Source organism: Heliconius melpomene, chromosome 21, assembly GCF_056956725.1.
Source record: "Heliconius melpomene rosina isolate 202511_hmr_F chromosome 21, ASM5695672v1, whole genome shotgun sequence".
Taxonomy (NCBI): domain Eukaryota; kingdom Metazoa; phylum Arthropoda; class Insecta; order Lepidoptera; family Nymphalidae; genus Heliconius; species Heliconius melpomene.
This window is the reverse complement of record NC_140409.1, coordinates 8,901,274-8,926,446: the sequence shown is the minus strand read 5'-3', so window position 1 is coordinate 8,926,446 and position 25,173 is coordinate 8,901,274. Positions and strand designations below refer to the sequence as shown.

At 32.8% G+C, this 25,173-nt stretch overlaps 1 protein-coding gene across 3 annotated transcripts; it reads left to right on the top strand.

Moving 5' to 3' along the window:
- The first annotated feature begins 1,541 nt into the window (after positions 1-1,541).
- Positions 1,542-24,714, top strand: nwk (FCH and double SH3 domains nervous wreck). 3 transcript variants are annotated; one of them, XM_085205951.1, is made up of 18 exons: positions 1,542-1,709; positions 13,528-13,671; positions 14,487-14,572; positions 15,416-15,560; positions 16,165-16,301; positions 16,393-16,546; positions 16,629-16,856; positions 17,192-17,377; positions 17,448-17,684; positions 17,765-17,909; positions 18,028-18,191; positions 18,295-18,444; positions 18,546-18,824; positions 18,899-19,012; positions 19,099-19,207; positions 20,046-20,246; positions 20,669-20,703; positions 21,816-24,714. In XM_085205951.1, exons 1-18 carry the CDS (start codon positions 1,641-1,643, stop codon positions 22,287-22,289), a joined length of 3,057 nt encoding a protein of 1,018 aa, XP_085062077.1. In that variant the 5' UTR covers positions 1,542-1,640; the 3' UTR covers positions 22,290-24,714. The 3 variants fall into 3 exon arrangements, with proteins under 3 accessions (XP_085062077.1, XP_085062076.1, XP_085062078.1); XM_085205950.1 differs by lacking the exon at positions 1,542-1,709 and adding an exon at positions 2,840-3,375; XM_085205952.1 differs by lacking the exons at positions 1,542-1,709; positions 20,669-20,703 and adding an exon at positions 3,052-3,375.
- Positions 24,715-25,173: the final 459 nt, after the last annotated feature.

Here is a 25,173-nt window from a genome sequence, read left to right as displayed (position 1 = left end):
TGCGTGAAATTACATCTCAGGGTTATAAACGGCTTTTATTTTGGTAAGTATTCTATAATTTCGTTTTCTTGTTTATGTTATTTGCTTCTTTTTACAAAATCTCAAAAAAGAACTTCAGTGCTTGCACATGCAACACGTGGCTTATGAGCAAATATTTAAAAAGGTTAGAATTTCTCAGACTTCATTCTCAATTGCGTTATATTTCGTTACGTAACGAAACTGAGAAAATATGAAGCCTAGTTCATAATTACGTTACCATCAGAAGATATGTATATATAAAAAAAAATTGCTGGCATATGAAAAATATAATTGGTGACTTTTGATAACGTAAAGTAACTAACAATAATGATTTTTAAGCCTGTTTGCTTGTTTGTCTAATGTGTTTGTGCACGCTTATCTCAGAAACGGCTTAACCGATTTAGTTAAAAACGTTTTTTTATTCTTCCTGAAATTAGTTGTGATTTTGTAATTATTATTTCTTTCTCTGGAGATAGTGAATTAATAAATATGTAGCTCAAGCGGGTGAGGCTTTTATTTAAAAACAAATACGTTATGTACTAGCGTTGTTAAAGATCTAAACAATAAACATAAAATATTATTAAATATCTATTGATACATATTTTTTAATTTTCAGTAACCGTCATGGCTCCTATGTCAAATGCTGAAAGACAATAAAGATATAGAGAACGTCTTAAACAGACCAATCCTATTAAATATGAAGATATGCGGAATAAACACTTACAAAGAATTAAACTTAATTCCAGTGATAACGACTCAAATTTTTATATATTTAAAAGTGGATTGAATTTTATCATTAACTTTGTGATCTCTAGAAATATAAGTTTATTACGTTACGAACTAGCATTATTATATTGTTAATATTGTCACTTTGTTATGTTTTCTTACATTTATAATCTGTTAATTCAAGGATTGAATCTTTAAAATTTTAATTTGTGTCTCATTAAATAAAAACAACAATAGTTTTATTCATATAATATCCTTATTTTGTTGTGTAAATTGCCTTATGTCATCAGTTTCGTAACAAACATTATCAGTGTTGTTACTTATCAGTTACGTTACGAATTCGAAAATGTCCACTTTTCTGATTATGACCCAAATAAATCTAATTTTTTTTATTCGTTTCCAAGCGGGGCGAATATACTTAGCAAAACAATAGTTAAAAATGCTACTAGTATCCTAATACTATCATATAAATAGCATGAATAGAATAGAATCAAACATGTATTCTATAACACAGGTTCTTACATACCACTTATTTTATTGCTTGTTTCAAACTTCAGGATTAACCGAATATTACCTAATGTAACCGATAATGATTTAAATAAAAATATAATAATTAGCTTAACACTTAGAGTAATATAGAATAATTATATAGCATGATTAAAAAACATTCTTTCTACTATATAATATTACGTTAATAAAAAATATTATCTAAACACTTAAAGACGTTTATCAATATAAGGTCGATTCGTTGATTACACATTAGGTATTATCAATTTCGAATGGTTTGCTGAATGCTTAAGATATGTTTGTGTTTATAACTACTTATATATTTAGTTTTCTTTAATTTACCGAATATATATAAAACAATATATTACTATTACATTGTAATAGATAAGATGGAGGTAAAAAGATCAAGTTATTATGAAAAGAAATATGGAACGCAAAGAAAAAGACCGCTGGTATCGGTGAGTACCAACAATTTAAATTTATTATTGATATTTAACAACAAAAATACCAGTGAGGCCAGTCGTAGTGCAGGTTCGATTCTCACTCGAGGGTATGAAATATTTAATATTTTCATTTCTTCGCTCTGATGTCAAGGCAAAGCTGGGCGTTGAGTTCTGACATACATCACGCAGTGCCGCAGGGGAACGGAGTGTCTTAGCTCTAGGTTCCCTCTGCCTACTCTGCTGTGTGCGGGATACAGCGTAAAGCTGATTTTTTTTTTTTTTTAGTTTTATGATTAGCTTTTACCGGCGGCGTTACCAGCGTCGTCAAATGGAAGTAACGGAATAATGGAATACTTGAAAGTTTTGTACAACACAACTGCACAAAGACGAATTTTCGTAGTAATTTTATTTCGAATGGTTTACGTCTATTTTTAAACTATGTGTTTTGAGAAAACAATTTTCATAGAGATAGATTATCAGTATTTTAAATAAGTTATGTTTTGTGCATTCTAAGAATACATAATAAAAGAAAAAAAAGTTGAATCGTTTTTTAAACAAAAAAATAATTATCTGTTAAGTGTATTATTATGTTAAATTACATTATATTATTCCTTTTGTTCTTATCATAAATAAATGAAAATCAATTTTAGAGGGTTCTGTACCAATTTCAGGATTGTAGGTAAACGGGAAGTGCAACTTATTAAAGTTGATTAACTTAATTTTTTAAGGTAGATTTCACACAAAATGAGCTTTTGTGAAAATGAGAATTCTTTATTATTTTTTCTGTTATATAAATACAAATTGCCATTTTCAGATTTTTTCTGCAAGTTGCACTGCAAGTTAAAAAAAAATTAAGTTAAATATGCAAGTTCTTTATAGATTTCTTTTTCGGCTTCACACTTTATGTATATATAGATATATAGCATAATAGAACCTCGTATTAAGACCGAAACTATTCCACTCCGCCCTATTTTCGAAACATTGTATTTTCAGTGAGGAAAACACTTCATGTTAAATTTCATAATTGTAGGTCTGCGGGAGACACCCGTGCGTGGTTGTTTTGAATGAAATGAACTACCATTATAAATTTGTAATTATTTTTTTCTATGAAAACCAGAAAATTTAATTTTTTTGGATATTTTCCCTTATTTGTATTGTGAGTTGCCACTTCGTGCCAAATTTCATTTTCGTAGGGGCACGCGAAGTATCATATTGATTTTAATTATGCGATGAATTTCATATAAAATGCAGCAAAAAGGATGCATGAATACTTGAGTTTTTCAATTCTCTAAATCACCGTAGAACTAAAGATTTGATATAAATTTTAACTTGATATTTCACGACAAACGAACGACAAAATTTCAAATTATGCAAAAAAGAGATACATAATTTATATACTTTATAATTTTTTAATGACATAAAAATATAATGTTTACAACAATAGGCATGTTCAGTAAGTGGTGTTTTATATTGATGGTGGTTTACTCTGTGGCAAGCAGTCTATGGCTGGTAATGGGACAATCGTAGCCGTAGCGAACGCATGCGCGCAGCTCGCCTCGGGCCCTCGGGCGTGCGACACGGGAACGCGGCAGTCTCGCTCACGGGTGTCGCCATCGATCCACGCTTCGCGCTCCGAACCCTCGTCGGCCGCCGTTGCGCCATGCAGCCCCCGCCCAGGAAGGTGAGTCCCGCTGTCCCGCTGTCCCGCCGTCCACTGTCCCGCCGGCCCGCGAGCCCCGAGCGCGCTACGACGCCCCTGCCCCGTCCCGTTGCAGTGCCGCCGTAGCGCTTTGTCAATGTAAACCGTAATGTTCATTTGTGCTCCCAACTCGTAAAGAAATATCTCTCTCATTATATAACAGCACGAGATACTCGTACGTATGACTCTCATTTATCGAGCACATCCTTCGTCGGTCTCAGCAGACATAATGATCTTAGATTAAGTAATTGCTCGCGTCCCCAGCACATGAGAAGTCGTTCTACAGCTCTAGCGGGGGGCTCAATATAGAACCAATTCTTGTATATTTCTTGTGTAGAATAAAATCATTTTATTTGCTTTTATATTATACTTATATAAAAAACCGTTTAATAACAATAATCAAATTCGTAATTGTAATGGAGGATCTAACATTAAAATACCTGTTAGACATAGTATATCCTTTCTTCCTAAAGACTATTATTAACAAAATTAATATTGATTTATGTTTTTATTATGATTAATAGGAAAACAAAATAAAAAAATATATTTTTTATAAATTTAGCTGCTAGACTAGACTAGACTAGGCTCTTATAATATGAAGTTTTTATTTGCCTCTAGCGCTACATTTCATTTGCATTTCGACTTGAGTTACTTTTAATGATTTTCAATTTATTTAAAAAGATTGTGTGTCTAATTTATAAAAACGCAAAACTCTTGGCGGGAAATATAATAAATATTTACCTAATACATTTACGAACATAATCTCTCTCTATCTCTCATAAAATAAAACATAATCTCCATTAATAGATTTGGGTTATATTTATTATACCTTAGTAGTTGTTACACATCAATTTTATTGAATGCGGTCTCATTATTATAGAAATTAAATGGATATATAAAAATATTTGGCGAGTGTTGGATGTCTGTCTGTCTGTCCCTCAAGACCATTTACTTTAATATCGCGTGGAGTTACATCAAGCTGAAATTTTTATCCAGGTCTTCGATCGAAACATACGAGCACTTATGCATTGTGTTTGCTGCATTTTGTATGAAATTTGACGCGTAATCAGAACTTAAAAAACTTTAACTTCCTGTGAATGGACTATTGTGGAATTTGGCAACAATTGAGAACTTATGATATATATGATTTGAAAATGAAAATTTACAGGTATGTCTTACAAAAAAATCAAAATCAAAATCAATCACTTTCTTATTGTACTGTAAACTAAATTGATACGGAACCCTCGGTTGGCGAGTGCGACTCGCAATTGACTGGTTTTGTGTGTGTCGACCACCATTTAGCCGGACTGTCTGTGTAAATAAGAAATAATAATATAAAGAACTTAATAATAACTTTTCTGTTATTCTGGTCGTTCTGGAACTATCAACTGCATATTATAAGAATATTGTATCGTCATCGTCACTTATGATCTCTAATAACAATTACTTATTTTTTGCGGGCTCTACAAATCTATATATAGGAACGATACAAATTGGCTATTTGTTTTGCTTTTATACCTTCATGCTGTATCCCACAGTCCGACACTGTGTTGTGTGTGAGCGGCGAAACTCAACACCGTGCTTTGCCTCGTAACCAAAGAGAAAATATATATAATATATGTAATATATATATATATATTCCTCCTAGTGGTAATTGAGCGCACAACCGCCAGGTTATCAGTATATACCACGAGGGCGGCTATTTGTTAAAAATACGTATATAAAAATACAATTGTCAGGTCCTAACAATTGTTTTAAACTTAAAAGCGGTACGTCGTTTGGTTAAGAGAAGTAGCGTTAAAGAGTTTTCATGTGAAAAACTAGGTTCCCGAAGTGCCGTAAAAAATGGTATAGTTCATAATTAGATTTTTTTTCTAGAAACATTGCTGAACTATTAAGTCTTACTGTTGTTTCAACATATAACGGGGCTAGTCTGACATATTTTACAATTTTCTGTTAAAATCAATTTGAATCTATTGTAGGCACGTCACGAGGTTAGGTACGAGTATATATTATTATTTAGGTAGGTGTAGGACGTAAGAAGAAAATCATCTGCAATTCATATAAATATAATTAAAAAAAATATATATATAAATTCGGAAGTATATTATCCAATACAATTTTTATGATACTGCACTATTTAAAAGATTTCAATTTTTCTAGATATCTACTTCGCTTATTATAGTCATATCTACCTTAGTTCTTTTAAGTCTCTACTAGTTTTTAAAGCTTATTTTAATTTCTTTCACTTGGTGTCGATTCTTCTTGTGTTGCTTCGATTCACTTCAGTTTATTTTCTTTCATTCTACTTCAGTCGTTTTAACTTTATTTTCTTTTCTCATAATAAATCATTATTATAGCAACCAATTTTAAGTGCTTGCAATTGTAAGTGCTTATATACTAGCACCCGCTCGCGTCTTCGTCGTCTCGTCCTACACAATTATTTATTTTCTCCTCTGGATTATTTTCGTGATCTAAAAACATTATCATTCGCCGTCGTGGAGCAGCGGCACAAGAGTGTAACTGTAATGCGACGGTTGTGGGTTCGATCCCCACTCGAGGTAGTGAAATATGTATTTACGTTTATATTTCCATTTCTTCACTCTGGTGTCGAGGCTAAGCACGGCGTTGAGTCCTGCCGCTCAACATGAAATGCTTCCAGAATTCGGGAGAAAGTAGGGAACGAAGTGTCTTAACACTAGGTTCCCTTTGCCTACCCTGTTGTGTGCGGGATACAGCGTGAAGCTGATTTTTTTTTTTTTTTAATTTTAAGGACAATATCCATACATTAATAGCTAAAGTTTTAGCCAATTCAATAATTTCTTATTTTGTGTGCAATTCTTTATATTGACATAACATTTTTACGATGAATTCTTTTAATTTAATAGGCTTCTATAAATAATTGTAAAGGTGTTTTTAATGCTCATGAGGTTGCAAAGGGGAAAGGACGTATTCCATTTAAGTTAATTGCCGCCGTGATAGATTATAAGTCACAATTTTGTTAACTATACTGAAGTGTTTTACTAAATAAAATAAAATAATTATTATTTATAAACCGACTGAAATGAAACAACTAAATGTTAAGGAAAGCCGTTGGGAACTAACGCACTGACAAATAGACAAACCAAGAAAATGACATTTTTTTAAAAAAATCAAAACAAAGTTTTGGGTACTTACTATTAGATTAATAAATTTTATTTAATTGTAAGTAGAAATATTAGATTTATTTTAAATTTGTATTTTGATTTCAAATTTAATTTTTAAAAGGTTGCATAGAAATATATATTATTTTTACTATTTTATGTTTTTCTTGAATAGTAACATAACTGAACGTACGTCACAACGAGGATATGCGAGACTCTTTATTCATTAGGTGAGGTGACGACGTTCTAATGAGATAAGAACGCTTTCCATTTTTTTTACTTTATAAAATGAATTAATGTAATTAAAATATATAAAATATTTACAATTGATTTAAAATGAGACCAGTCGTGGCGCAGTGGAACAAGCATGTGGCTGTACGCGACAGATTGTGGGTTCGATATCAACTCGAGGAAATGAAATATTTAATATTTTTATTTCTTCACTCTGGTGCCGAGGTAAAAGCGCAGCGTTGAGTTTCGCCACTCAACACGCAATTCCTCCAGAATTCGTCGGAAAGAGGGGAGTGTAGTGTCTTATACAGATAAAGCATGCAACTGAAAAAAAAACATTTTAAAGAAGCATTTGAGGCTGTCGAAGCGCTTTGTTTGTAAAATAACTCATTAAAAAGTATCTTTATAATTTACTAACAAACATATAAAAAATAATATTTTAAAGTCAATTAAAAAAAGGTAACATTAGTGTGAATGGTGTTTTATGCACTTCTGTGGCTCAACAAACATATAATATGCTATATGTCTACTTTATTCCAACATTAGCGTTTAATATGGAAAACCTATTAAAATTCCTATCTCGTGGCTTCCTTCCTTGACTTGTTTGTTCCTTTCCTTCGTTTGTTAATAAACAATATCGAAAGTACTTTTACAAGGAGCAACTTATAGTGCCTTTGTACACAGGTAAGTGCTCATATTTTGTAATCTTACATTACATTTAAAAAATAAAAAGGCTTCCTGTAAAATATATAAAAAAATAAAAAAAATGTATGCAGTCAAATGCATTCGCAGCTCGTGTGTCTGTCTGTCCCTCTGTTGCAGCTAATTTAATTGATACTTGTTAAGTATACTAATTTAATTAAACCTATGTTTTTTTTGACCTAAAGATGAAAATTAAAACTGCATACACAATTAATGAGCACATTAATAATATAGCTCCATGCAGATGATATTCATCATACACTACTATTTTATTAAACATTTAGAAATGAAAAATAATAGGTGACGTCTATTTAAGTGGAAGTTTATTATTTTATTAATGAAAATAAATTATTTAAATATTGTTTTATTTTTCGTTAATTAGCAGCAATTTTAAATATTTTTAACCATTTTTAAAAAAATAACATTTGACTATTATTTAGTTTTTTTGTGTACAATGTGTGCTTTTGGTGTTTTTTTGGAGTTTTTGTTTTTTACGTTCTGTTAAGTATAAATGGCAAAAATTTTGGGTGCTTTCGTTTTTTTTTGTGGATAATTTCATTCAATTAATCGTCGACGAGACGAAACATAATTCGGTTGACCAAATTTAAATGTCATTTTGAAAAAATTACCATTTTTGAGGCCACCGGCGAACCGGGACGGTCCCGTTCAAAACGAATCGTCTGGTCACGTTATGTACATAGCATGTCGATAATCGGCAAACTACCGTTGTTTTATTATTAAAGTGAAGCATACGGGCAAAACCTATACAATATTTAAATGAGAAGCCATTATTTCAAGTTGGCAGTCAATTTTCTAAACTTTCTTGTAAATAATTTGACATAAATACTCAATTATCACATTGATATAACTGACACGAAAATATAAGAAAATTGTTTTGAACTCTCTTGTAGCTTTTTACTTGTTTATGTCCTATAGACTAGACATAGAATCAAATAATTTTGCACTTATGTAACTTAATTACAGCTCGTAAGCTGAACTTTGCATTTGTATGTGCGATCACCAAAAGTAAAGCTAGAATTTTTTTTTTAAATAATATTATATAAATATTCTTCTAAACCAGACTTTCATCCTTTCTATTTTCACTCTCACCTGTTGAGTAAGTTGTGTTAATAATAAATTATTTCGTTATATGACTAAGAGCAACATTTTGATTATGTTTTTTTCTTTTACTACTTGAAAGTTAAAAATACATGTGACACATTTTTCTATTCTTGGACAGTAATCGTGTCAACTTTTTCATTCACCTTTGATTAATGGGACGATACATAGATATGCCAGTCGTTAGTTAAGGGGTGTAGTTACGTCAAATAACAGCCCGGTAGATAAAAAGCATTATTAATCGATTTAAGCCACTTACACAATCTATGTACGAGTATACTCACACAAATGCAAAGCTCAGTTTATGCCTCGCCTACGCCTCACATGCCATGTTGTAGGTTCTAATCCAAATCGAATAAATGTTTTATATTAACATATAACTAAACTCACTAATAAGACTTATTAACGAAATTTGTTAAATTTATAAATTTAATAATTCCAACACTTAAATAAAATACTGTGTTAGATACTAAGTTGACATTTTCTATCTATAAATTATTTTCTTACTGAAGTTAAGAGCGGTCGGGTAATGGGAGCTATGTTGACTTCATTCGTGTGTTTTTCGCTCCACGCTGACAAAAAACCGCTAATTTCCTTATAGTACTTTAAGGAGACATAATTTAGGGGAAGCTAAATAGTTTTATACCTGTTGATGATTATTATAACGAAAGATCTCATTTAAAAGTACGATTTGTTATTTTTATATTTAAGAATAATTATTAAGGTTCCCATTTCGCATATGAGTGTTAAATAGGCTCTGATTAGCCGCATTTGTCGGGTAATGAGAGCGACTGACTTTTTTTGTAAAATTGTAATTGTACCTTAATACATGTCTGTGATTGATTATTATCGTGAATATAATCCCATCAAAAACATAAATGTAAAATGAAAGCCAAGTTCAGTAATAAAACATATGCTTTCAGCGATAAAAGAAGTGAGATGTAAATGTATGCCAAGTTCAATGGTCAGTCCTGAAATTAATTTTAACAATATAAAATATTTTATAACAACTGAAAATGTCCATTCTTCTTACAACTTGGAGACTTTATTTATGTGTAATATCTGACTTGGCCAGTTTTCATATAAATTTACAATAGAATCTGAATAGAATAGAATTTGAATACATTTATTTATATCGATGTAAATTAATTTGAAAACTGGCCAAGTCAGATATTACACATAAATAAAGTCTCCAAGTTGTAAGAAGAATGGACATTTTCAGTTGTTATAAAATATTTTATATTGTTAAAATTAATTTCAGGACTGACCATTGAACTTGGCATACATTTACATCTCACTTCTTTTATCGCTGAAAGCATATGTTTTATTACTGAACTTGGCTTTCATTTTACATTTATGTTTTTGATGGGATATCATTACTTTTTGTACAGAAATCATAAGTAGAAAGGTTTATAATGTAATCAAAATCAAAATATTCTTTATTCAATTTGGCCATTACAAGTACTTTTCCTATAGGAAGCTACTACGGCAAGAAACTCAAGAGTTGCTCTTTTTAAAACTTAGTTTAGAGTAAGGGCTTCATAGGACATTTCTGTTCGCCGAATAAACCAAGTAGGACACCATTGTGATAATACACTTCTATCTATATCTATATATATAAAAGGACTTGTTCTCACTGACTGAGGTAAGACGCACGCACAGCCGTAGCCGCTGTGCGTAGGAACGTGAAATTTGGACAGATATTTACTTTCGTAATCTGGATATCCACTAAGAAGGGATTTTGAAAAATTTTTACCCTAAAGGGGTGAAATAGGGGTTCAAAGTTTGTATGGAAAAAAAATTAAATCGGCACCGATTTTTATGAAATTTGAAATTTAGATTTTTAAAAGTATTAAATTGAACACGTGTTTCATCGTTTTCCAGAATTCTCCCTCTAAGGGTGCAAATAAGGGGTTGAAAGTTTGTATAGATTTTTTTTTAAATCGGCACCAATTTTTATAAAATTTGAAATTCAGACTCTTAAAAGTATTTAATTGAACATATGTTTCATGGTTTTCTAGAATTCTTCCCCTAAGGGTGCCAATAAGGGGTTGAAAGTTTGTATGGAAAAATCTTTTAAACGCCACCGATTATTATAAAATTTTTAATTTATACTCTTAAAAATATTTAATTGAACATATGTTTCATGGTTTTCTAAAATTCACCCCCTAAGGGTGCAAATAAGGGGTTGAAAGTTTGTATGGAAAAATCTTTAAATCGCCACCGATTTTTATAAAATTTGAAATTTACTCTTAAAAATATTTCATTGAACATAAGTTTCGTGGTTTATTTTAATTCATCCCCTAGGGGTGTAAATAAGGGGTTAAAATTTTATATAGAAAAATCTTTAAATCGCCACTGATTTTTATAAAATTTGAAATTGAGACTCTTAAAAATATTTTATTGAACACGTGTTTCAAAGTTTATTAGAATTCACCCCTAAGCAATAAGCAAGCGAAGCTGCGCGCGTCCGCTAGTACTGTACAAATCTACTGCAGCCTTTATTTCGGAAGTAGCTCCGTACGTAGTTAAGCAAAGCATGTCTTCTTTAGAAGAGTAAGGATTCCCGTTTCGAGCGCTAGTGTAGATACTTAAATCATTCCAGTTACGACATACGTACTCTACTATAGTCTCGCGCAATTTATTAGTTTGTTGTATATCAATACGCTCAAACGAAGAATATGCAATAGCATGGAAGAGACAGCTCCCATCGGGAGGCATTGGAACAATTCGGTGTAAGTTCTTGTTTCAACCACAAGCAATTCTATTGAACGACTCATTGTTCAACATGTCTTGGAAAAAATATAAACAATAAGTTTATTAAGTGCTGACGGTACCAATCTGAATTGATATGATCCCAAGGTCGACTCCGTTCTCTGCCGTTTTCACAAGTGTTCCTAAAACCAGTAAAATCATGAAACTCAGGCCAAAAAAACCATTAAAATATGAGCGGCTTCGTACAATAAAATATATCTAATATAATTAGATATTTACTTTTTTATTATGGTCAATAATATTATGTTTTATTACTCTTAAGACGATATTTAATTATATATGAAAATAGATTATATTTATCTATGAATCTCGACTATAGTTTTTATTTTGTTGATTAAATGACAGTTGTCAGATTTGAAAGTAATGAATGTATGCTGCGTTTAGAAATCTGATATATTAATTAATATTTTTTTCTAATTTTATTATTTTGTTGGAATAACTCAACACGCAATGCCTCCAGAGTTCGATGGAAAGAGGGGAACTGAGTGTCTTAACAGTAGGTTCCCTCTCTCTACCCCGCTATGTGTGGGATACATCGTAAAGCGGATTTATTTATTTTTTATTATTTTGTTTAAGTAATTTTTAATTTTCTCTTTTTTTCTCTTATTTTTTTTACTAACAATTACTTAAATTTTTACTGTTAATAATTACTTTATAATTACTTCTGTTAAGATAGCTGGTAGGCTGACAATATAACAAATTAAAAATAAAATCAGCTTCACGCTGTATCCCGCACACAGCAGAGTAGACAGAGGGAACCTAGTGTTAATACACTCAGTAACCCCACTTTCCATCGAATTCTGGAGGCATTGCGTGTTGAGTCGCGGAACTCTCCGCCGCGCCTTGCCTCGACACCAGAGCGAAGAAATGGAAATATAAGTTTAAATAAATATTTCATTTCCTCGAGTGGGAATCGAACTCACTACCAGTCGGTTTAACAGTCACACTTTGTGCCCCTGTGCCACGACTGACCTTACAGATAGTATATTATTCTTAAATTTTATATATATTTCTATCAATATAATTATTTTTTTTATATTTATTTTTTAGTGTATTTTTTTTCTGTTTTAGGGTTCTGTACCTCGAAAGCAATAAAACAGAACCCTTATAGGATCTTATATAGGACTTAGTACTTAAATATTGTAATAATAATTTAATATCAAATACGTTAATCGACTGCAAATACTCTTAGTATAATAAGTACTAAAACATATGTTTAAATTATAATAAATAATAATGAAGGATGTTAATCCATTTATTATATTTTTATATTTTTACGTGAAGCCCTTGAAGTCCACATGATGGCAGGCTTTGTCAGGACATAAATTAGAGGCATTTTCAGCTACAAATGGAGACATATCTTATCTTAAAATATACTTGAAAGCATCGTGTTGTTTTAGATGGCTTACGTAAGTAATAGTGAAGTTAGTCTACAAAACAAATAAAATATTTACTAACGTGTGACATAAATAAAAGCAAATATATATAAATAATGCATTTCTCTTATTTTGTTGGCAGGCGCTACACTATAAGTAAATGTTCCTAATTGAATCTATTTATTGAAAAATTATAAGAAAATGTTAAAAAAATACTAGTTTCGGATTTTTTCCTTTACATACACCCAATTACTTAACCGGATGCTAAATTTCACCATTCTAGGTCATCTGGAACTTGGTTAACATTAAGGTCTATAGGTCAGTCACCCCCCTAAAAATTTACGATTTTTGGACGTCATTATCTAAATAACTGTTTGAGCTGTGTTTATGAAATTTAATGCACGTATACAGATAGGGGGTCTAAATATTTGAGCCAAATATGACAGCTTTAGATGGAATAGTTTTTGAGTTACGAATAGGTAAAAAGTGGCTTCAAATGGTTCGTGTAAAATAACACACGGTGCTGCTCGCCAGTTTTGTTTGTAAAAAAACTTGGCTACGCGCGGCCGCGCGTTTTAAATATTGTAAAATAATGAAGGTATGAGTTTCTAATAAAGAATTACAAAAATTTTGACAAATATGATTTTTATCAACATTTTCCCATAGTAGGGTCTCATTACCCTGTTCTCCCCTATATTATTGCTAAAACTCGTCAAATATATAGGCACTGGGAGAAGGGAGGCAGACGTACAAATTGAAAACGGAACTTGTTTTTTTTTTTGTTTCAGAGTAACTATACAAAGTTTTTGAAGAATTTGCATACGGAGCAGATTTCGAAGCTCCACGCTAAAAACCAACATGAATGTGATTTACTGGAAGATCTCCGCACATATACTATTAAGCGCTCGGCCATTGAAAAATCATACTCTGAGGTAAGATGAATTTAATTATTGAAATATCTATCTATCTGCGTTTGGTTATTTTATTCGTAAAAATATAAGCTATTTTTTTTAATTAATATGAAATATTTATTTAAATTTATATTTCTATTTCTTCGCTCTGGTGTCGAGGCAAAGTGCGTCGTGGAGTTCCGCTACTCAGCACGCAATGCCTCGAGAATTCGGCGGAAAGTGGAGAACGGAGTGTCTTAACACTAGGTTTCTTCTGCCAACACTGCTGTGTGCGGGATACAGCGTGAAGCTGATTTTTTTAATAAAGCCCATTAACAAATTAACATCTTAATGTAGAAAATTAGCAATGTCATCATCGTCAACACAGCCTTATTAGTATTTAGACAAAAAAAAATGTTTATGCAATTTATCTAGCCTTATATATATTTGCAAGATAGTTGATAAATATAAATACGAATTATATATAACCCACAGCTAAAACGACTACGGAAGATAGAAATGGAAATAGTATTTCAAAATTCATAGTCTATGCAAACACTAACACTGTATAACAAATATTGATTAAAAATCACAAATATTATTTAAACACTTCAAATTAATAACTGTAGCAGCATAATTATAGGGTAGAAATAATTAAAGATAATAAAATATTCCTGGCTGATTGCATACCATGCCGTATGACATATTCAACTGACAGTTAACGTTTATATTTATAGGTCTACAGACAGAATAATTTCCTTTTGATGTGATATGTTATTCCGAACATCGGCAAATACGAATAGCATTTAATATTCTAGTGAAGTAGTTATAATAATTGCAAACCTTTTTGTTCCCAGGCTTTATTGAAAATTTCTTCGGCATATTTAAATAAGAAGATACCGAATATACCTGATATAAAGGTTGATGGCACTGAAGAAAAATGGTTAGTATACGTTTTGGTTTTTGATAGATTGCATGAACGCAAGTTGTTTGTGTATTGCCAGGATCTGCCTTCCTACTCAACCTACTCCACTTTGCACGGTCTTTTGCGTTCTCGGTGGTAAGACCATTGGCTCTCATGTCCTGCATCACGACATCCAACCAGCGCTTCCTTGGGCGTCCGGGAGGCCACGCTCCAGGAACTGGTTGTAGCAAGGCATTTGCATCCGGCATAGTTCTTAGGCCGACGCATAACGTGTCCAAACCATCACAGGCGACGCTCTTGGAGCTTATATATATAATATAATATTTTTAATTATTTTTTTAAGCTTCACATATACCTACGATATCTGATCCGATCTTGTCTTTCAACATTTTGTTGTTGTGTGTTTTTCATGTAAAGTAGAAAATGCGAATATTGCATCGCGAGATCAAATTATAATTTATATTATGGTATCAGCACTAGCATTGGAGTGCGACATTAACAATGATTCACTAATAATAGTAATTATTTTATAATAACAAAGTTCTACACACTTTTAGCGCATTCTAAACCTGAGCTAAAAGCTTTGCGAAAAATTCATTTAATAATGATCCTATTTTCTATAATCCTTCCGACAGGACGTATCCTAGTATTGATTCTACTGCACTAATGTCTACCTACTATTAAACAATTACTGTTAAACAGTTTCTTAAAAAGAAAATGACTTATATTTTAACATAACATTTTGCACATTAGATTAAACGTTCGGATAATATTGTAAATTAAGTAAATTATTTTACGCTGGTTTTAAAACCTTATAATTTTTAGGTTTGTAATAATGTTATTGCTATTGCTTTCTTATAGGAATATGTGGAACGTATGGCGTACTGTTTTGGAGGAAAATGAGAAACTAGCCAGAGCAAGGTTGGCGGCCGTGGAAGTCTTTCAGCAGCAAATCGCCGATGAGGCAAAAGTTCTACGACAACACAAGCTTAATGTCGCTAAAAAAGTAAGGCGTCTACTTTTGAAATTACATTTTAAACTTTTATTGAATTTTACGAGTTCTTTACTGATTTCATTTATACCATCCATTCGTCACACTTCATCTCGTGTCGTGCTTTCCCTCCTTTGATTTACTTACTAATCTAATGTAAAATAAATAACTATTCTATTATATAAACTAATATAAATTAATATAATTAAGGAGCCGATTTACAATGATTACGTAACATGACCGGCTCGTAGCGCGCTAATACCCGTAGCGGACGGCCCGTGCTCTGTTCACGGCGTAGCTGATCGTAGCAAATGTGCCGTAGCAGATCAAGACGTCCGCGTAGCAGTCTACCTAAAAGAGCGACCGCGCTAGTTCCCGGCCCGTAGTATTCTGTTCTGTATTTATATAAGTAAATAAAAATTTGTTTGAAGCCGTACTAAAATCTTCTCTTTCTAGTTATGCCTTTTTAAAATACATTTTACAGTTACTAGTTTCGGTATCTTTTTTTTATTGTTGGTGATTCATATCTCCGAAACTCTCCACAATTATAGTCTTACTCTTATATAATTAACCCTTATCGTGTACGAATTACTATGACTTCGCTTTTTCTTGACTACAGTGCACTGATTCCTTGGCTCAAGCGCATAAAGAGTTACAATTAACAGTTTTGGATGTGGATAAAACTAAAAAACTATATTTCGACGAAGAACATACTGCACATGACGTTAGAGACAAGGCTAAAGATATTGAAGAAAAGTAAGTTAATGTAAACATTTTAATGTTAGCGTTGTATTTTTTGATATAAAATGTATGTGAAAATAATTTTTTGTTCTTTATTATAATTTAGATTGAAGAAGAAGAAGGGATCGTTCTTTCAATCTATTACATCATTGCAAAAAAATAGTGCTAAGGTGTCGTCGCGCAGAGACCAACTTGAAGAGAAGTCAACTGGAGCGAGAAATGATTATTTATTGAGCATCTCTGCTGCCAATGCCCATCAAGTGCGCATCTGCTTTAATAAAGTATATAAAAATAACTACTATAAGTTTTAATTGCTAATTATAAGTTATTGTGTTTTTTCAGAACCGCTATTTTCTTGTTGAACTGCAAACATGCATGCAAAGTATGGAATCAGCTGTATGCGAAAAAGTTTCTGAATTCCTTACTTTGATGGGCCGTACTGAACTACTAACATGTTCAGCAACTCAACATTCTTTTGGAAAAATAAGAGATCAAGCACAACAGCTTACACGAGAATATAATTTACAATGTCTCTATCTGTATTATCCTGTCCTAAAACAGCACATTCAGGTATAATAATTAGTAAAAACATTTTAATTAATGATTAAGAACATTGAGGCCAGTCGTGGCGCATGGGCTCAAATTGGTTGTGGGTGCGTTTCCGAATCGAGTAGAAGAAATATTTATTTAAATTTATATTTCTATTTCTTCGCTCTCGTGTCGAGGCACAAGTGCGGCGTTAAGTTCTGCCACGCAATGCTTAAAGAATTCGGCAGAAAGTGGAGAACGCAGTGTCTTAACACTGGATTCCCTCTGCCTGCCCTGGTGGGTGGGATACAGCGTGAAGCTGATTTAATTTAATTTAATTATAGGAACATAATAAACCAAAGTTCATATATTTTTAGTATGAATTCGAACCATGTGATAATGATCCCATTGATACGGTGACAATGGAACATGACGCTGTTTCACAAACACTTGCACAAGAGGCTCGTAGATGGGCTACTCGTGTAGTAAGAGAGACAGCTCTAGTTAGAGATGCAGTACGTAAATTACATCTTTACCAAGCGATGCGCGATGCAGGTCAAAAGGTACATGAATTCACTTTGTATCATTCAAATATTTATGTCCGCATATTTGACCTTCCTATTTGAAATACAGGTCGATCCCAACGATCCTAATGGACCTGAACTTGATGTGCGAATGGATGAGCTAAAATCAAACATTCGCCGCTCTGAAACATCCAAGGCAAAATACGAGGCAAGATTAGATTGCCTAAGAAACAGCGGTGCACCCGTAGATGAGTGGTTAAAGGAAGTCGATTTGCTTGCTGTTCAAGACACCTTACCAAGAAGTAGCAGCCTGCTCAGTGTTCGTACTGATGCATCAGGAGCAGCCGTAAGTTTCACTATATACGTATTAACAAGTTAAACAATATCAATAATAATTACAAATGTGTAATTTATTTCTGTATCCAGGATCAGCCTAGTTCAGATTCTTTCTATGATAGTGATAACACCGAAGGAGAAGTAGCTACCACTTCAGCTGTTGCTAGCACTTCCGGTCATCAGCGCACTACATCTGGATCTCAAAACGAAGATGAACATGAAGAAGATGTAGACGGTACTAATTACATTAAAATATTTTCAAATATATTATATAAATTTAAAGAAAGTAATATGTAAGGTTTCTATTACGTATACAAATTATATACAAATTCTAATCATTTTAATATATTTAGCTGCTTTGGAAGAAGAGCGCATGCGCATTGAACAGCTTACTGTCGGTTGGGATGACCCCACACAAGTAAACTGGGGTGAATCAGAAACCGAACCTGCACCTCCACAAGCCACAGAGCCTCCAGCTCCGCCTTTGTATAAATGCACAGCTTTGTACTCTTACACAGTAAGTATAGCACTTTCTGTATTGTGTTTAATTATATATAAACTATTGTCAAAACTTTATATAAGCAATTACTAAAATTATCCATCATAATATTTATAATTAGGCCCAGAATCCTGATGAGCTATCCATAATTGAGAGTGAACAACTAGAAGTAGTTGGTGAAGGTGATGGAGATGGTTGGCTTCGAGCACGAAACTATCGCGGTGAAGAAGGTTATGTGCCCCATAATTACCTTGATGTTGAACGAGAACAGGTAATTTATTTTTTATGTTATATGAGTGTGTGGAAAAATGATAAATAATAAGCAAATGAGTGTTAGATTAAGGCAATAAATTAATAGTACTTGTTTTTTAGGCAACTAGTCAACCGGGCCTTGTTTCACAAATATCTTTTTCGTCTGTGGACTATACAGTAGAAGGTGAAGACGCTGATGTTGTACAATCTCCAGATCAAATATCTGTGATTTCTGCTCCTACGGCTAAGCCCGAAGAGCAGAAACTCGAAGAATTACCAGAGGCAGAACCTGAAATCAACATTGAGATAAAGCCTGAAGAATTACCAACTCTTGGATACTGCTTTTCTTTATATGATTACGAAGGAGAGGCAGATGAACTTACTCTTGAAGAAGGACAGGTTTGTCTCCAGCTTTATGCTTATATTTGAAAAATATTAATAATCTTATTTCTATTTTTCTATATATTGTCTAGATAATTCGCATAGTTTCGCGTGACGCACATGGTGTAGATGATGGTTGGTGGCGCGGCGAAGCCAATGGCGTTATCGGTAACTTTCCGTCTCTTATTGTCGATGAGTGTGATGAGGTAAGCTTACTCATAAGGTTTGCTATATCATTGCTATAAGTTAAATACGAACATATAACTTTAGAACACTACTTTTATGCATTTAGAATGGGGAACCTCTTAGCGGAGGTGAAGATGACTGGACCCCACCGGACTCTGCTCCTCCTGTATTTGCTTCACCCCCTGAATCTCCATCAGGCGCATTTAATGATGAGAGTAAGTATACGATTTTTTTATGTTTGTTTTTCACTTTTTCCTGTTTCCTTTCTTCTTTGCACCATTGTTTCGTGCCTTGGCAACTTCATAAGCTAAGCTGACTGTATATTTTAGAACTTGATGTTATGTTGAAAAAAAAAATTGACGTGAAGTTGTCTGTGTGCGGATCTCTTTTGCTGATATTTTGTACTGTTTTGTACGCAATTAAACATATTTGTTGTAAATATAGTCGCCAATATTAAGTAAGATTGTTTCGCGATAGATCGCTTTGGCTGATTGGGTTATAGGTTGTCGACTTCATTCCCAATTGGCATGATTCTTAAATTTGTTTGACAGTATTGTAAAGCACGATAACAAGGTAATATAGTTGTTGGTAGGTAAAATACAAGCTAGGGTCCATTTTACATTGCCATAAATGCATGACAACTTGCACGATTATGAAATAGAGACTATAAAGAAAAAAAATAATTTGCCCTATAGATAGATGTATTGAGTACTTCATAAAAATCTTCACTATTTAAATTTTTTTTATTTTACCCATTAACCTAATCACAGTTTCATAAAAAAACGAGTGTGACATTATCGGTATTGCTAAAAATATATCGGAGATAGATGTTAAAATAGCGAATATATAATATTTTTGTGATACTATATATCGGTATTATAGGTTAGTGTAATTATCACGTCAAATATATTTGTGTGTACTCTGTATGTATGACGATTACTGCAAGAGATTTCTTCCCGTGTCTGATCTTTCACGCAATGAACTCGCACGCTCTTCAATCTCTATGAACGTATTCGATGGTTCAATTATTTGATATCCTTGGACGCTGCCCAGTGATCGTCACTGAGAACAACAATACTAAGAGTGCTGCTCCACCTGCGGACCCGCCCCCGCCCCCGCCGGCGGACATGGGTGACTCAATGGACAGCCAGCCCGACTTCAGCTTTAACCTAGAACTGACTAGAAACCAACACGAGCAGTATGATACTCAATTCACAGCGCCGCCCTCGATGGCTCCTCCTGTCACTATCGTGGGTAAGTATGCGGCAATTTGCTTAGAAGACCCGAATAGAAGATATACAAATTTGATTTGTCACTTTATTGATTGATTGATTTATATCACTCAATAATAAATTAATAACAGCGCGACACCCTGTATAATATATATTTTTTTTATTTACCTGTTTTATATTGTGATACGGATGGAGATGGTTTTGTTGAATTATTATTTTTTGTACAAATAATAAAAATATTAATACGTTTAGTACATATTTAATTAAAAATTTGTCAAGAATCAAGAAGAGTGCTTCTTTATTAAGTATTTTTTACAATTATATTGTGATAATATTTAACAAAAATAGAAAAAAAAAAAACAATAATTTGACGAATTATGTAAAATATGTAAAAAAATTAATGTAATTATTGTAATAATAAATAAATTCTTTTTCATGCTTCAGTTGATGAGGTTGTTGGTGAAATTTTTGAGGAGGAGGTTTGACTCTTATTTACAAAATACTTTTACATCGTTTTAGGTTCGCTTGGTTGTGGCGCATTGTCAAAATGTAACAATAAGAGCTTGTAGACGTCTCTAGTTTCACAAAGTAAGCTTTGTTTGGACGCGATCGGGCACAAAATCGATAATGTCGACTTCATCCATTTATATTTATAATTTTATTTACCAAATATGTTCCGAAATATTTATCTACGGCTGCCTATCGAGCGCATTGCAAGACGGTCATACTTTCCATCATCACGACCTACACTCGTATGGTTTATCATAATTAGCTCGCGTTTAGCTTTATAGTGTTTTTTTTGCCTAACGTATTTTAGGTTTGTATTTATAAATCACTCTCAAGTCTGAGATCGATCTTTATAAGTCGTTTTCATTCATAGATATATACCTAACTTATGAATGAAAACAGCATCTTAAGATCGATCCCAGACTTGAGAGCCGTTTATAAATACGGGCCACACTTCATAGTAACAGTAACTGTAAGATATTTGTGGCCGATCGTCAGATGAAGGTCACATATTGTGCTTGGTGTTACATCGCTTTTGTTATTTGGAACAGGCTTAAATTTTTACATTTTATATGTAGCATAATGAAATATTTTTTCGGCCTGCTACGTAAAAAATATATATTTAAGCTTAAATATTAATTGTAAATCAATTAAAGGTAATAAAAATTGCATAACTAAGTATTATATCTTACTAATAAATAATTTTCCTTTTTTAGGTGTGCGCATTTTTGAATTTGGTATAATGTAATTTAGGGTGTTTTTAAAGATATAGATATAGTACCTATAATATAACATAGTAGTATCCGGTTCCGGACACACGATCATCAGCATGTTTGGCTTTTTGCATGACTTTCGGCTTGTTATATTTAATAATAAACGTATAGGTAAATGAAAATAATTGTAATATATATATGTAATAAACAGTAATATGGAACTAAAAGATAGGTATATTATAGAGGTTGTTTAGGAAATAACCTTATTTTTTAAATATCTCTTTGGTTTTGTAATTGGATTTTGGTCGATAATGGACTTCCACTGCACCTAAATATAACCTCAATATTTAAAAAAAACTTGTCGCAATCAGGAGGTGGAGGAGTTGCCCCCCGCCCCAAAGCCGAAGCCTGCGCCCCCACAAGTTGAAATCACAAGTGAAGATTGTGGGCTCGGCGTGGCACAAATAGTTATCACGGCCGCCACGCCCATGATGGAGGAGCCCGAGCAACCCTTCCCCCCTCCGGAGACCGAGCCCGAGCCCGAGCCGCCGCAGGAGGAACCTGATCGTCCCGAAGACAACGACGACGAGGAATCCTCCCTTTCCGAACAGACGGCGGTTTGTTTGCGCGATTCCGAAGAAGGCCACGCTGACTCTGCTCCGCATCCGGCGTCGAGCTCGACGGCGTCCGAGGGAGAGTCGACGGGGGCCTCAGTAGCTTCCGGTCCCCCCACCGCCCCCCAGTCCCCACCCGCAGCCCCGCGCGCCGGCCGCGCCTCTATACCTGACGAACTTGAGCCTGCACAACTCGCGAGGCTGACCGACCTCAAGGAATCCAATGCTTAGGCCTATTGCTTCGACTGAAAATATATATTGTTCAACTCTTAAGTCGATGTATGTACGTTGCAGAATTTGTAAAATTCATTCTCATTAGCAAAACTGTCGATCCCACAATGGTTCGTTTATTAATGTTGTCAGAACTTTTGTATTATTGTTTTCGTTCTATCTGTCTATAAAGATATAATAATAATATAATTTGTTTGTAATAATCAACAAAAGTGCGGCCGTTTCTCACACATGAATAAATTGAATACTTTGAAATATCTTATCTCATCACAATTATTATTGAATGTTATACCTATATACAATTTCAGTACATCATGTGAAGGTAGCATAAAATAGTTTTAATTCTAATTAGTATTCGGATTCATAATTAGGTACTCGAAATCGTAATAAATGTACCTGATTAAAATAAAACTAAGTTAATTGTTATACATAAACTCTGTCGCTTTTTTTTTATGAAAATACGCGATTCATTGAAAATAAATAACTACATTTACAAATATTTGATTTGCTAAAAATTATTGGAAAAAAGTTACCAAATTTACTGCATATTTTGGTCAAAATCACACATAATTATTTATTATAACAATATTTTTACTTACATATTAAATAAAGATTCCCTAATAAAACACAGTATAGTATAGTTATTCACAATTTCACAATCATTAGTTTCACAAGTCGTAAGCCGATTTGACTTAATTTGAAAAAATATGTACGAAATATACTTAAAAATGTAATTGGAAACAAAAATCTAACAATTTGTTTAGATTTATATAAACATATATAAAGCTCTTTTCTGTTTTTTAATTTTCACTTATGTTTCAATAAAAACTAATTACTACCTAAGTCAATTCTAAATTCACACACTACTCGTTGGTAATAAACATTTATGAATTTTATACGAAAACTTTATTCTGTTGTTTAAATATTGCAAAAGAATACTCATTATAGGTATATATTACGATACCTTTAGTAATATTTCGACAAATAATAGTTTTTCTAATGAAACAAATCTATGGAGTGGGAAGCGGTCACGTGAAGTGAGTGCTGTTATCTGTATATATTTGTAGCGAATTAAGTATTTATTTACTTAATAGTGGTTAAATGCCACTAAATTACCTTCTAGATCTAGAAAAAGATTGTAAAAGTAGTTAGCGTGTTGGTTGAAGACAATAGGATAAAATTCAAATCAAGCTTGACGTTCTATGCACAACTAAATATGAAAGTTCTAGTTTGTAATATCATACACACTATATATAGTGAAAGTACAAGTTGTTCGTAAGCATTGGTGTAGCTCTTGTTAGTTCGTAAAGTGGCCTAAATCCTTCTACCTACTGGTTACATTAAAGTTTTACAGTGATCTCCTTTATTGGACTTCGACCAACATGAACAAGACTCGTATTGCTTTAATCCTCTAAGGCCGTATCGTGTACCTCCACCACACTAGAAGCGATATTTAGCGATAGTGCAGTTATAGCCTTATAGCTGGGCTATACAGGGTGTTACCTTCTCCTTATTATTTCCAATTACAGTTGATATATGGGACCGCCAATAGCGGATTATGATATTTGTGAGGGATATTTAGTTATTTTATAGAACTACACGCTCGTTGAACTTAGAATGTTTTTTGATGAATGACAGTTGTTAAGTAGGTACCTAGCACAGTATTTTAGTAGTAAATACATTTCTAGCTTATTACTATATTTATTACATATTGATTTATTGTTATTGACCAACCTTACAAACTAGCCTACCAACCTTTAAATTCTTGTATTTTTAATGGAAACAACACATTTATACCGTAGTTCGTGAATAGTAGCTGTTACATTCACTATGTTTGTTGTTATTAGTGCATATTAGACAAATTTAAATGTAAACTTACAAGTCTAATACGTGTTATATTGAAACGAATTTTGTGGTCTCGTTTAAACAATGCCATGCTTTAATGTATTTGTAATATTGAATAGAAGAAACTTATTGATGTATCGTATCTCTGTTATAATTGTAATTTTGAAAATAATTAGATTATAATTAATAATCTTACCTTCGTTGATTTTAGCCACACCTCGAAATTTATTCTTTATATTTTTAAACATCAAGATTTTAGTGCATGGTGTGTTAATTTAAACAAAAATTGTCAATTTATACCGACTTAAATAACGAACTAAGAACTTTGCTATAAAAATAATGACGTAGATCTATCGATCGTATTTTAAATTGTTTTTGCAGAGAGGAATGTAGCACTCTGTAGACTATATACCTACTTATAATACGACGTAAGTTGACAGTTACAATATCATTGATATATATAACATAGATGTTTCTTAAGTGTTGCATTTCTTTAGATCATACTTAACAAAAATATTAGATCACTATAGCCTAAGTACTGGAAACGCTGATGAATTTAAATATATTTAAATACTCACTCCTTATTTTGTATTATTTATACCTTCTTACAATCTATCAATTTAAATAATTACATGTTTTTTTTAAGGCAACCACGAAAGGCCGTCGAGGCGCAGGGTCACATGGGTGTGATTGTAACACGACGGTTGTGTGTTCGATCCCAAATCGGGGGAATAAGTTATTATAGGTATTATATAATATTTTCATTTCTTCGCTTTGGCATATAGGAAAAAGCCCTGCGTTGAATTCCGCCACTCAACACGGCGGAAAGTGGGGAACGGAGTGTCTTAGCACTAAGTTCCCTCTGCTTATCCTGCTGTGTGTGTTTAATTATCTTCGCCACGCCATCGCGTCGCCGAATAATCAACTTGCTACATTCTGCACACGCGATATTTGTAGTTTCAATCTCTTCATCACTTTTATATTAGGAAGAATCTTTATATTAAATATCTGCTACTCTAAAATTCAATTATAATTATTC

Excerpts from the sequence above, each read along its gene's own strand:
- nwk (XM_085205950.1), top strand. The coding sequence starts at position 3,235 with ATGCGCGCAGCTCGCCTCGGGCCCTCGGGCGTGCGACACGGGAACGCG. Across the intron at positions 18,192-18,294 it reads CAGCTTTGTACTCTTACACA|GCCCAGAATCCTGATGAGCT; the intron begins GTAAGTATAGCA and ends ATTTATAATTAG. Across the intron at positions 19,013-19,098 it reads TTGTCGATGAGTGTGATGAG|AATGGGGAACCTCTTAGCGG; the intron begins GTAAGCTTACTC and ends TTATGCATTTAG.